Source organism: Bombus vancouverensis, chromosome 3 (assembly GCF_051014615.1).
Source record: "Bombus vancouverensis nearcticus chromosome 3, iyBomVanc1_principal, whole genome shotgun sequence".
Taxonomy (NCBI): Eukaryota; Metazoa; Arthropoda; class Insecta; order Hymenoptera; family Apidae; genus Bombus; species Bombus vancouverensis.
Window position 1 is genome coordinate 15,110,494 of NC_134913.1, and position 14,841 is coordinate 15,125,334.

The window sequence follows — 14,841 nt, forward strand, 5'->3', positions numbered from 1 at the left end:
AACCAATTTCCATTATTCTTAATAAGTAATTTCGCATTTAAAAGAAAATGATAAAGTAAAAACTCTTGTTTAGGATAAAGAAACTGCGTTTACTTTCGAATCGATGACATTAGGACTATCTTTTTATTATCCTTCTATTAATACCGAATTCCTCCAGTTAATTTTATTCTTATTGCTATTAAAAATATTTGAAATCTTTCTTTTACCTCTTTCGCCAGTTTCCCGTTTGAAGAACAAAATGTATTACTTTCAATTTTACTTTCTTTAGTGCCATCTATATATTACGTATCCATAGTTCATAATTGAAAGTCACGAATGGCAATAAACAGGAAATGATTGAACGTAACAGGGAATGTATCGTTACATGTTGAATAAAGGAAGACAAATAAAGAAATCGGGAAATCTCTAAACAGAAATGAATCAACGATTCATTCTGTAATAAAAAGATACAACAGTGTCGACAATACTGTGAACGAGCTGCTACAGATGCAAAAAAGAAATTAACAGCATGAGATGAAAAATCTGTGCTCTGCGAGGTAAAAAAGATGTTCCTATATTTAGACTTTAATAAAAAGCTATACGCACAAATTATATCGCATAAATGTATTATTACATACATTACTGTCTTTCGTCTATTTGCGTGAAACTTTTATGCCAAAATATTACATGTGCTTACAGTAACTGTATATATATATATATATATATCATTTATAGAATATAGTTTGGAGGGGTCCCTTTTCAGGATGCTAAGCTCAAAAAATCTCAGTGAAGATTCTAAATAGAAACGCCCTTAAGGAAATCATGGAACATGCTTGCTTCTTCCCTGGTGAAGTCGTATTATATCGTGTTGATACTGCATCAAATTCGATTGAACAAATATTTCGTTGATTTGCGCGTGCGCGGGAAATTTAAATAATAAGGTATATAGATGAGCATACGTTTAAGTTACACTTCAGTTTATCTTCATACTTTCACCGGTAGATGGCATATAATCATAAATGAACTAAAGTCGCATTTCCACTGATACGTTGAAAACTATAATACAAGGTAAACATGAAAGCTTTTAATCGAATATTTCGACAGTTTCGCACGTAATAAAAATATAATTTTTATTGCGTTCATGTATTACATGAAAAATATAAATTTATACATAGATTTAGATAGAATGTAACCTTTCATAAAAATGTAGCCAGAGTTACCCATAATGCTCACGATATTTGGCGGTGAAATATTCAAAACATTTGGAACAGTTAACCTAAAACGTGACAGTTCAATATGTGTTAAGCAGATGTCAAACATGAGCGGAATATCAGCGGCACACGTTAGAAAATTAAGTAAATATAAATACTTTACCAATTTTTTTATTATATGCTATAGCAAAACAAAAGATGAGCATAAAATTTATTAATCTTTCCAGGTCATAATATCGAGGAAATTCGATTGAGAGCACTAGATAATATTATTTCAAAATACAATCTTGGTTTTGGTTGCGATTGCGATGCTGTAAAAAAAGAATTAATAACAAAGTTATTTAACTGGTTTTCATTTGAAGCCTTCTCAGAGACACAGAAGGTTTTAGATTTATTACTTCGTTTATTAAAGGTATTTAAAAATTTAGTTTCATTCATTTATTCATTAATCAATGATTCAAATACTAACAAACGATAATTGTACTTCTAATAATTTAGAAATTATAATATCTCACAATAAAAATTACATTTAAAAACTTATAATTGCATATTATTATATATTTTGTAAGACAGATGATAGAAGTCACTTAAATACATTTGGTAAATTAAGACTTCAAAATGAACTTCAGGAATTAAGAAGGAAATTAGGTTCAGAATGGTATGAAAAATTAAATGAAATTGAAGAAGCTGTTCTTTGTTCAGATAAGTTACAAACAATATCATCAAACTCAAAAACTATAAAGGTTCTTATATCTACTTTTAATTTTAATTATATTTGTAAGTATATTGAAACAAGTTTGTCATTCAAATTTCTTTTTAAGGATTCTAGCTGTCCAACATTAGGATTTATCGATTACGACAGGCATAGAACACGTATAAAAGATTATGAATATAATGGAAATAACAAAATACATAGAAAAGAAGATCATAATTTATCTCAAAATGGGCTTACTACTACCTCTGCTTTGAACAGGTAAATATCCTAAATATGTTTTTCACAGTATGATAATTATATATGTGTAATCTTTTTATTTTGTTTTATATGAAATTTCTTATATTTCTTGTCTAATACATATAATTTATAGTACAGTACCATTTGACTTAACATTAGAATGTGGAGATGGAACCCCGATATCTAAAGCTACTGAAGGTGGTATTAAATGGTTAATCATGCCATGGCAACCTTTAGTCACTTCAGATAGAGGTGTCTTAGCAGCAGTTGAAGAAGCCCTAAATAATAGCTTAGATGCAAATCTTATATTACATACATGTCAATTTATAACAAACGTGATGATGCAGGATTTTCCAGCAGAAGTTTTTCTTCAAAGACCAGCAATTGTTTTTGTGAATATTTAAGCTTTTCATTAAAGTGTTATGATATTGTATTGATATTTAATAATTAGTATTTAATAATACAATATTAAATTTCAGATATTACATAATCTTTTGGAATCTAGTGCAAATATCACAAATGCCAATTTTAGAAATATAATACCAATGGTATTGAAAACACTCCACAAATTAACACGATCTTTAAGATTACGAATCTATTATTATTGTGAACCGTGTATTGCAAATAAAAAACAAAAAGTAAATAAATACAGTTTAAATTTAATACTTAATTATAATACTCGAGTACAGCATAATATATTTATAAAGAATACATTTTTCAGTTATTGGCAGAAAAATTAAGCAATAATGTTTATTCTCCTTCTGAAACAAGAGATAGTCCTGATGGAGGATTTCCAGAAGTTAATTATCAAGCATATCAATCTACTGTAAGTATTTAAATACTTTATAAACATTTATGTACCTACTAATGTTTTGTATATTATTTAGGGAACAAGCGAAAGAAGTCAAAGTGTATCAGATAACATTGATGATTCTATTTTACAATTACAACAAATGCTTATACCAATCTTTTGCATTGAAACTTTAAAACGTGTTATATCTCAATTGAGTATTTCTACTAATTCAACACCTATATTAAGAAGTACTAAGTATGTAACAGACGTAATATATGAACTGGTACAAGTACTCGTCATAAGCGTCATGCCAAATGTTTGGCTTTGCAATGATGATATTGCTTTAAAAGTAATTGAAGACATGAAAGTATTATTTGGCATGCTAGGAGAAGTCATAGAATATTTTGGAAATTATAGCACAATAGATGATTTTAGAATAACGTATTTACACCTTATAAGTATTACAATGAAACTTTTAAGCCACATAGTTCCTCTAGAAATAGCGGATGTTATCTTCCCTAAATCACTTAAAACATCAATATGTGTAGCTATAATGGATGCTGCTATTTATTTTTTATATCCAAAACTACACTCTATATTACAAGAATACGGCCGTGTATGTAATTTCTAACTTTTTTTTAACTAATTAGAGAAAATCTAATTAGTCTAATAATTTATTGTTGTACACTTAACAGCAATTTCAAGGTAGCGATGAAATTATATATATTAAAACATTCGACGAAACAAGACTGATAACAAAGTCGATACAAGCAACTATATACATAATAAAAAATACACCTAATTCATCTCATTCGGAAGTTTTAAAAATGTTGTATGCTTCAAAATTAAGTTTACCTTATCACAAAAATTTTGGTATTATTAAGAAAACTATCGAATTTTTACAAAATATGAATAGGTATATTCTTTTTGTGAATTATATGAATTTGGAAATTTTATTGTTGTTAAAACAACTTAGTTATTGCAATATAATTTATTTAACGTTTAAGGTATTCTCCAAGTAATGAAGACCAAACATTAGCTACAAAATTAATATTAAGTTTATTAGCAAATGCAGATACTGATATACAATATGCCACATATTTTGAATGTCATACTTTAGTTAAAAGTATTTTAGGAGTAGAATATAACAAAGAAAAGTTATCATGGGAAAATCTGGCATTTTTATTTGAATTATCTGTGTTAATTGAAATCATATCCTATGGTGTAACACATGATGACAAAAGGGTAAGATGAAATCTTATGAGTAAATTTAGCTTAAATGATATGCAATCTGCAAACAATTATTTATATTTTTGTTAGATCAAGGAAATGTCTGAAGAAATATTAGTTTACATATTAAAAGGAAGATTACAGATGGGAGAAAATGGATGGTTAAAATCTCTAGAAGCCATAGTACAAGTATTGCCTTTTTTACAATGTCATGCTTATCCTTCCTCAACCTTAGGTCAATGTGTAACAAAAATCTTTGATCCTGATGTTTCTACTAATATACAATTGCCATATATCGAGGTAATATGTTATAATTTATTATTGGAAAAGTACATTTCTTATATTCATAAGTCTTAAAATAGTTTGAAAAAATACATGTTTATTTAAAAGGTTTTGAAAGGTAATTTAAGGTTCTTATTTTCGTCGGATGAGGATATTAGATACGAAGCCGTTTGTAGATTGATTTGGCTTCTTGGAAAAGAAAAGGATTCAGTTAAAAAATTACCACGATTATCATCCCTACACGATTTACCTCTTAGCTCACTTTGTATATTTGATCGTCAAAGGGTTTTTAAAAGATCTGAAGGCAGTTATCAGGTTACATATTTTATTACATTTCATACATTTAAAAATTATTCCACGCATTGTAAATTTTATATATGGTCAATACAGAAATAATACAGTCAATGTTTTTACAGAGGAGTAATTTATTATCTGTACTTGAAATGCTAAATGAGCCGAATGTCGATCCTAAAATACGTAAATCAGCATTAGTACAAATTAGCGTTATGCTTACAGATTCTTCTTTACACAAGTTATTTATTACGGAAAATGGATTATCGTTGATCTTGAACATATTTAACAGTGCTCTAGTAAGATTGTATAATATCTATGCTATATAATTCCTTAAATAATCTTTCTCATTTTACCTAAATGACATCATTTTTTAGATTGAAAAAGAATATGTTAATTATCCAGATTCTGTCATTCCTATAATTACTATACTAAAACTACTAGCATCCTCTGAATGTTCTATACGTCAGGATTTGTCCATTCGTATTAATGTTTTATCAAATATAACGAGAAGTAAGTGTGACAAAAGATTCAAAATAAATTTTATTACTATATTACTAAAAAATATTTTTTAGGTCTTTTTCTATTTCCAAATAATGAATGTATTAAAACTGATGGTTCACAATTATTATGCTTATTACTTTATAATGAATACATTATGAGATTGAGTGAAAAATATACAGAAAATTATAATCAACTGAATATTTCTTTGCCTTATATTATTGTATCTAAAATGAGATTACCATTTCTTTGTAAATCGCATTGGAAAATAAGTAGACATAGACGATCAGATATGTCTGGTAAATTATAGACTTAATTAAACATTTTAAATATATTGATCGTTTATATCTTAAAGATCAATATTACTAGTCTGTAATTCTTATTTTCTAGTTCTTCATGGCAATGACTCACTGGTATTAACATTTATAAGACAATATTGGATATGGGAATGGAATGGTGGTATAAATGTGCTTTGGAAACATTTTAATGATCTTCATGATTCTAATATATCAAAAAAACTAAAAATTCTAGAAAATGAATTTTTAGTCTTACGTCTTAGCTTTCCTCATTATAGCTGTCAACAACAACTGTACAATATACAAAATTCAACTACCCATGACTCAGTTTCATGTGCACTTGATTATCTTACAATGTAATCACTATTTGCAATACTTTTATAATGACCATTTATGATTTAATTTTTTTGTAAAGAATTGTTATTAATTCGCTAGTAATTTTTTTTTTTTTAGGCATATAAAACTTTATAAAATGGAAAAATGTGAGGAAATAAAAGACATAAGCCTATTACCATGGGAACAAACGTTTGAACGATTTTTACTTTCACAACCCGCAAGTAAAGAGGATTGTGATTTATTTGTTGAAGTTTTAAATTTTCTACAGTTTTATATCAATATTACAAAAGATGGTAAAATTTAAATAATTAATAGAATTTATGTATCATTTGAAACACAGTGAAAATATTTGTATTGTGTTACATTAGGAAAGTATAAATGGACTAATAAAATAATGACAAATATAACTAAATCTCTAACCGAATTATTAAAAAGCTCGGAATTAGATAATCAAAACGTACATCAATCTATATTGAAGTTAGCTGGCACATGTTCAGCCATAGGACAATCAGAAAGATCTACTTTAGAAGACCAAGATGTTTGGCTACACTTTATTGAATTAATTGTCTCCACTTTATGTTTAGGAGACCAACAACATTTTTATAATTTAGGTAAATTTCTTTTTTCCACGATATTATATCCTTATCATTTAAATTAAAATAAATCAATTCTTTACAGCTTACCTTGATTGGCTGTTAACATGTTTAACATATTTAATTGGAAAGTGTCATTGGACAAATTGCAAAAATTTATTAATATCATTAGGAAATACATTAATCGAACTCATTATATCCTTCCATGGGGCTGGAACAATAAGCTTTATGGGCTTATCTATAACCAGAAATTCTATTATATGTCTCAATCATTTGTTATATCAAATGCAAATAAACTTCAATAAAAACGTAAGTATAAATAAAAGTTTAACTTAATTAAATATTTCTATTTATAATGATACTATTAACGGTATATGGTATAAATATTACTAGATTTTTGTACAATTTTGGTATGAAGAAGATCGTATGTTGAATTGGTTACCTATGTTGTGGCAAAATCGAGATCCTTTGGTTCGTGCTTCTGCTTTACAACTATTAGCAGGTCTAATGAGTAATTTACATACAGCTTCTCAATTATTGAATTCTATAGCACTAGCACCAAGCGAATTATGTCAGGCATTACTTCAATGCATTATCAGTAGAGAAGAGTCATGCATTGTTAGGGAACAAGCATGTTGTGCACTTAGCAGTTTAATAAAAAATTGCAATTCTATCATTTTTCAATATGTAAGTAAATATTATATCTTTCTATTACGGTAAAAGTAAATTCTAAATATGATTCTTTATTTACTATTATATCCACTTATGTAGATGGATTCTTTGAAAGCAAATGCTATTTTAATATATATAGAACAAAACAACACTTATTATGAAATAAGTGTACTATGTTCTAATATTTATATGTCTACTTCTCTGGACTGTGATCATATGAATAATCAAGAGCAAGAAACTGGGAAAGTCCCATCTATTCATAGCATGCAGTCAGGTTGTACATCATTAGTACCACGTGCAATCTCACATCTGTATAATTGTCACGATGAATTACAACCTCGTATGTGTACTTTTTTAACGCTTTTTTAACTACTGTTTAAACAATTGAAAATAATTTATAAATTAAATTGTATGACTGTAAATATTAATTAATATTTTTTAGTTTCTGTCAAAGAATCAACAACTACAGAGATGGACCATTATTTACAATTGGTAGCAACACCATCATTGATATCAGCTGTTTGTAGATTACTAAATAATTTAATACTTATAGGAAAACAAGAAGTTGTTCATCAAATTTATGAACATTCTATTGACAAATATTTAATTGGGTAATTAAACTTATTATATATATGTATATCTGTGTCTGGAAAGATTTTAGAATTTTTCTAATATATACTTCAACTTTTGTAGATGCATTAATGAAATACCTAAAGATGTTGAAAGTAAAAGGAATTTAACACATTATTGTGACATATTGGAAATGTATATCAGCATTTGTAGAGTTTTAACAAACTGTATTACAAACAGTAATGAATATTCTCTTGTAGCTAGCTTTTCAGTTGACTCACTTTACATGTTATTTTGTTTTTTAAATGATGATTTATATTGTAAGTTAAAAAAGAACAGATTCATTTGTGTATGTATGCAGTAAGTTTTATATAAATTAAATAATGTTTACGCAGGTAATAACACATCGCAATTGATCTCTGTGCGAAATAAACTCTGGACCGAAATTTTCAATTTTATAGCCATACTTTCGTTAACAGAAAATCAACATTTTGAAACAATACAGACCGCTTTAGAATTGCGTGGACCAGAAGCTGTACTTTCATCTATCTGTGTTGCAATGAAGGATTCTAATCCAGAACTTCGTATCAGTGCTATAGGCTGTCTCGCGTTTCTACTGTCTCAAGAAATTGAAAAAGATTCTTCAGGAAAAAGTAGCATCTCACTACAATCAATAATGGATACTCCTTTAACTCGATTGTCAAATGACAATAAAAACAATTTAAAAGAAATTACATCTGATGTTAATACATTTTCTCTACAAAGTGCCAATATGCATTCAACAAAATCAAATGGAAATAAAGATCCTCCTTTAATTTCCGAAAAACCGGCAGATTATGAAGTTGAAGGAAACGAAATTGCTATGAGCAAAGAACTTTGTAATATTTTATTGCACTTATTTATAGCTCATAATTACAACCGATCGAAGAAGAATAAGAAATTGAACGAGGACAAGGATTTGATCATAAGCGCACTTACTAATTTGTTATGTGTATCAAACACAGCTAAACAGGTCGCATTGGAAGAAAATTTACCTGACACAACTTTAATGATATTGAAAGAATCGTATGTGAGATTAAATTTACAACCTTTCGAACTTTTCAAAAATCAGATTGATCGTGAAAAGAAGGTAATTAGATAAAGTAGATCTTAAAAAAAGTATTTTTTAATTTATATTATTGCTACAGTGATCAGCTGAGAGATTTCTCAATCTCGAAAAAAAAAAAACAAATATTATTCATACACGTGACGGAATTCCCAACATCGTCTTAGAAATTGTAACAAAAAGTTTTCCTCGTGTTTTTCTACAGATTCATCCGTTACTACGCGACATGAATGCTATTTTAGTATTATTAATGAATTTCATGTACGGCAGTACAGAAGTTAAAGTAGCTCTAACAAAAGCAGGACTAGCAGATGTATTACACAAACTATGGGCTTGGATTGCATTAAATAAAACAGTTTCAACCACCGCTTTGAAATTACTAGCAACCTATACTACAAAATGTACTACAGGTATCGTTAAAATTGAAATATACACTTACTGCTAAATGCTAAATATTAAACGAGTAAAAATTATTTGTTGAATATCTTATGCTACTTTAATAATTTAATTTTTCAGCAGCGCAATCTTTGACGTTAACGACTATTTTGCCAGGGACAGGGCTTAGAAAAACTCCTAATACTCTCGCCCTTATACATGTTATTATACAATTAGTTTGCAAAGAAATAGACAAAGCTGGTCAACTCTTTGATAATCATAAATTACACTTTGCATTTCATGTTTTGAGAAATGCAATACACGTTCATGAATGTAGAGTATCAATTTCAAAGGTAATTTGATATTTTTTGATGATATGGATCTCCAAAGCAATGTTTATTTATTAATACAAATTTCGTAGAGTAATCTCCTACAATTTTTTACAAAAATACATCCAATTACCACAAAACGGACAAAACCATGGCCACTCGTTGAATTATATTGTTTAGAGTTCTTAATTGACTTTACTTATTACGAAGAGGGCCAGATATGTGTCCCAAAGGTAAAATGGACTTCTTAACTTATTTCTTTAATTTTTTATTCTTCAATATCCAAAAAATATTTTTATGCTTTTTCATGTGTGTATACTAATCATTTCTTCAGGCTGTCGACGGCTTGGATGTTTTGTTACAATTGTCAAAATACTCTTCATCATCTAATAGAATTCTTGCAATTTCCATATTGCGTAATCTCGCGTTTAACATGACCAACCGACCACGATTACTTAGTTCAGGTAAATTAAGATACGCATACTTTCATATCACGTTACATATTTAAACGATTTTAACATAATACGAAAATTTTAGTGGATTTTATTAATGTTCTACATGACATATTTAAAAATGGTTCCCTGGTCGAAATTAGAATAGCAGGGTCTATGTTATGGTCTCTAATATCCAATAATCAGAAAGGAAAATTAATTGTACGAAGTGCTGGCTTTTCACAGAGTATACAAGAAGCGTTAGGTAGGATTACACTATTAAATGTAGATGATAAGAAAGAAGAAGAGGACTTACTTAAAATGCTACAATATATATTAAAAATTCTTAGTCCAGTGGATACTAAAGCTGATTAAGATCAGTTATGAGAGAAAATAATTAAATACAAGTAATTGTACATAGGAATTGAAGTATTACTTTACATTATGTGAATAATATTTTATTAACGAAATTTGTAATATTTTTTATAGAAATAGCAAGAGGGTATATGTAATATGAATTTATACAATTTTTATACATATTACTATTATAGATATATTTTCATCGTTGTATTTTTATGACTAACAATACGATATTTTGTAATATATTGAATAATAAAAATTATTTAATAAATAAAAAATAGTATTATTCACAAGTTCAATTACTAAGATCACGTACAACAGTATGCAATATAGATGTTAAATTACAATGATCCCTCAATTTACGTGAGTCTTCTTTTTACGGGGTAAATTATAACATAATTTACACGATAGATTTTATGCGCAATCTTAATTTACGCGGCCAGGAAATGCATTTTCCTAGAAATTTTAAAAGTAACAAGTGTATAGAGTAACTTATTCGGCGATATTGAAACACGTCAATACCGCATGTGATAAGGATAAAAGTACATTACGTTGTGCTAGTCATCATATATGTGTACATATTTTTCCTTTTGTACAGACAGACTATTTACGCGATTTTCATTCGCGTAAAACGAATCTACATGGAACGGATACTCCGCGTATATTGAGGGACGAGTGTATAAATTAATTGATATGACTTTGTGTAAATTAGGTTATTTCATGCTACCGACAATATCTATTTCTCGAGTTTCATTTGCGCGCTTCCAATGATTGAAGATAATGCGGCTTAATTCCTATGATGATAGCATTTCGTATTATGCGTTAATTAAATAAAATGTGACATTCAGAAGTTAAATAAGAAATAAATTGTCAATATTTACGGAATACTGGAGAATTGCCTACGTTAAAATCAATTTCGTTTGCAAACATTTAACCTGATGATCATCGGCAGTATTTCCGAAGCGAAGTAACAACATGAAATTTTGCTCGAAAAAAGAAAGATTTATAACGATAAATATATATTGTTTACTAGAATCCTATTGAGAATCTTAAACTCAAATACATTCCATCAATTACGAAACTTAGATTATTAAGTAATATCTCGAACAGATAGGTGTAATGATCCAATACTCACGCATAAATTATAGTTTTTACACGTTTGTGCGTCATGACAAGGAGAAGAAAAGAGAGGATAAGACAACAGGAATAAAAAATCATGTAGATCTTTTCATAAACATCTCCTGTATGATTTAGATTTCAATGCGGAACTGTTACATGCACATAATGTCTTACTTCCGTCTCACGCAAATTGTTCGAAATATAAATACAGGAAATCGCTTACGTAATGCTTAAAAAAAATTTATCTTCAAAGACAAAAATATTCGAAGTAAAATAAACTGAAGCAATTAATAAAACATCTGTTCCAAAATGGTACGCGCATGTCTTAGTTCTTTCTTATGTAGACCGTTAAAAATAAAGACACAAGAAATCGTTTATGCAATGCTTGAAAAAAGTTAGGTTGAACGCAGAAGTATTTTAAAAGAGATAAATTTAAAGAATTTATAAGACATCTGTTGCAAAAGCGCTTCATGAATGTTGTAACAGCTTAACGGCATCATAGAATAACGATCCTCACCTGTTATATCAGAGAGTAATGCGACGTGAAATAACATCTGAAAATTAATATTTTACGTTGAGAAGTTGACTGATTAATCCGTTCGAAGAAATATCTCGAAAATTCATCGGAAGAACTTACTAATCGATATAACCTCCTCGTGGATGTTACTATGTTGCCTTGAAACGTAAGGCAAGGATTAGATAACCAATCGTTAATAATCGAAAAGGTTCAATTCCGCTACTGACTTTCTCTTTCCAAAACAAATATTTACGGAGGCAAGTTTCTAATATCTTTAGTATCCTAAGAAATAGTTAATCCCACATACGGCATTTTAAAAGGCATATTTATTTACATACAAAATGCCTCTCGTTTAAGGCATCAAAATAACAAGCTAAGGTTCTCGCAAAATCGTTAGGACATTACATCATATTGTAAACGTTCAACACGTTTACATCAGACTGTCGTGACTTTGATATACAACGCTTCAAGTGCAGGATGGACTGCGATTCACTGTAGAAGCGAGACGATATGAGAAGACACCGCGGTTTAAAATAAATCAAAATCGTAAAATGAGTTCTTATCGTACGAAGCTTTAATTATAACTATTATTACATAACAAGTATTATTAAAAATATATATTTCAGAAACATGATACTTGGTACAACGAAGACTTGTAACCGACTACTTCAATTTGTTTCGAACCGTACAACTTCCCACTCCATACTCTCTTATTACTTTTATTACTATCTTACCCTACTTAAAAATTTTAAATGTCCAGTTCGTCAGCTAAACGCGTGTCATATTAACTTTCATATTAACGAAACTCCTATCGTTTAAATAAGAGATCGTAAGTAAAAGTCGTGCAAATTGTCCGACGAACAAACGAGTTCGGATAAATAGAGTTCCAGTATCCTGCACATTGATAAAACGGTCGGTCGGTGATAAAAAAAAAAAAAGATAGGACGTTCCTCCGAAGCTTCGATTGCCATTCGGCCGACGGATCATCGATCGGTGGATCGTTAATTGGCCATTATTTGGTTGCATGGATTGGCCACTTTCTAGGACGTGGAGCTGCCCTCCCCGCGTTCGTTGCACGCACGGAGCAACGGATTTAATGAAAGGTGGTGCTGTGGCGTCCGTGCGCGTTCAGCATTGTGTTCCAGCACGGCTGGTCACGTGACCGTCAAATGGATTTGCGTCAATGGTGACCTCCGCGTTCGCGTATTTGCCGCTCCGCGCCCCGCTGTTCCGCATACCCCATGGGCCTCACCAAGAGACCCGTGGGACCAGCGTGCACGACCGCCAGAGATGAGGTAAGAAAGCGTCTCACGGGACGCTAAAACTGGATAGAAGCGATGGCTGGCAGGCAGCGGCGAGAAAAGAGGATTTTCAACCGGGTATACGCTGAAAGCCGGGAAATAGGAGATTTCGTTGTGAGGGAAGATTAAACGGGATTGGATATTACGGGGAGACGGTGACGCGGAAAATAGGAGGATCGTTGGAATATAGAGAAATTTAGTAGTATGGCGGGAGGAATAAAAGGATCGCGAGAAGTGGGAAAAGCAAGAGGAAAAGAGTAGGAGGAGGAAGGAAAAACTTAACAGCGGAGATACAAATTGTTAGAAGGGTTTAGAAAGTTAGGGATTGAAAAGGAGCGGAGGGGCATGATGGTAATTGAACGTACGAAACAAAAATAATAAATGAAACGAAAAGGGAGGGTAGTAAGATGTTCTGTGATAAAGTAGAAGAAATAGAGAGGTGGAAGATTAGAAAAAGCGAAGAAGATTGAAGGGAAACAGAGCAGGATAAAACAAGATAACGTTAATTGGAAAAAGTAGACAAGCAGCCAGGGAAACCAATTGAGCAGGACCAAGCGAGAGACGTTTAATTTTCCACGAAAGTTGACTGATCGAAACTATCGCAAAACAGCGTTACGTAGACACGAACAGCTAAAATCCTGCTTACTCTATGATCTTACTAGCGTTTCTTTCCTTTCTTTTTCCTTTTTTTTTTTTTTTTTTTTTGCTTTTCTCTTATTTCGGCCACGCACGGAAACGATATATCGTATGGTAGTGTACACACGCGCGCAGCAATGACGCACGAAATTCGTTTGCCAGCAAGCGACAAGATCGCGAATACCCGTATCTGCAGCGATTTTATGGGATCTATCACGTTCTTTCCATTTCTTCCTTCGTGAAATTCAAGGTCACGGAATCGCCGCTCAATATCTTCAACACAGATCACCGACGTGATCGTCGTGTTCTATTTTACGTCGTATCGACGCCTACGATGAGAAAACCGGAGAACGTGTCGTTGATCCGCTTGAAACGACTTCCGTTCTACACGCTGCCAACGATTTACAGTATTTTTCCTTTGTTTGGTTAACAATTTTGATCAATGAGAACGCGGGAAGCGTGAATTATCGGAACAAACAGCTTCTATGCTCTGAAAAAGCAAATAACTTCGGTCGAGGACTTTCCTCTGTTTCGAGCGGAGATGAGTGCTCTCCCGTTCTGACGCGAAAACGCTCGCGCGTGTCAGCTGGCGGAACGGAGTCCGGTTCTTTCGTACTGGCCTCGAGAATTACTCGAAATCGAGCTCTGAGTCGACTCGAGCTTCGTACGAGTATAAAGAGAAACGATCTGCGATTTAACGCTTCATCATCGGGCATTTCTTCTTCATTGGTAAAAAGGGCAATTCGTTGTAGTTTAACAAACAGCTGGTACATTACGTTCTTGCTCTAATACAATTACGGTCAACGTTACGGATAATATCGTAACAGAAGCAAAAACAATGAGAAATAGGCGATAACAGTTTAATAACACTTGCGTCGACATTTTTAATAAGACTTCGATTTGATTTCAAGTACCAATAAGATTTCAGTCTGATTGAACATACCTACGTATTTACTACGATA

At 30.9% G+C, this 14,841-nt stretch overlaps 1 protein-coding gene and 1 long non-coding RNA gene across 3 annotated transcripts; one reads left to right on the plus strand and one right to left on the minus strand.

Annotated features, from left to right (window-relative positions):
- The first annotated feature begins 1,110 nt into the window (after positions 1–1,110).
- On the plus strand, positions 1,111–10,565 carry ana3 (rotatin homolog anastral spindle 3). 2 transcript variants are annotated; one of them, XM_076617126.1, is made up of 29 exons: positions 1,111–1,334; positions 1,418–1,602; positions 1,760–1,933; positions 2,012–2,163; positions 2,276–2,534; positions 2,622–2,780; positions 2,864–2,968; positions 3,030–3,551; positions 3,631–3,851; positions 3,943–4,180; positions 4,256–4,465; positions 4,556–4,762; positions 4,864–5,037; positions 5,116–5,251; positions 5,314–5,538; positions 5,630–5,891; positions 5,989–6,164; positions 6,240–6,482; positions 6,550–6,773; positions 6,858–7,151; positions 7,236–7,476; positions 7,579–7,747; positions 7,830–8,026; positions 8,102–8,835; positions 9,017–9,221; positions 9,331–9,539; positions 9,608–9,748; positions 9,850–9,979; positions 10,053–10,565. In XM_076617126.1, the coding sequence occupies exons 1-29, from the start codon at positions 1,205–1,207 to the stop codon at positions 10,319–10,321; spliced, it is 6,591 nt and encodes a 2,196-aa protein (XP_076473241.1). In that variant the 5' UTR covers positions 1,111–1,204; the 3' UTR covers positions 10,322–10,565. The 2 variants fall into 2 exon arrangements, with proteins under 2 accessions (XP_076473241.1, XP_076473239.1); XM_076617124.1 differs by having other exon boundaries at positions 1,113–1,334; positions 9,328–9,539; positions 10,053–10,564.
- On the minus strand, positions 4,756–7,036 carry LOC143302440 (uncharacterized). The gene is made up of 2 exons (XR_013057947.1): positions 6,907–7,036; positions 4,756–6,702 (listed from the first exon to the last, which is right to left on the minus strand). It is a non-coding gene; the product is annotated as an uncharacterized LOC143302440 (long non-coding RNA).
- Positions 10,566–14,841: the final 4,276 nt, after the last annotated feature.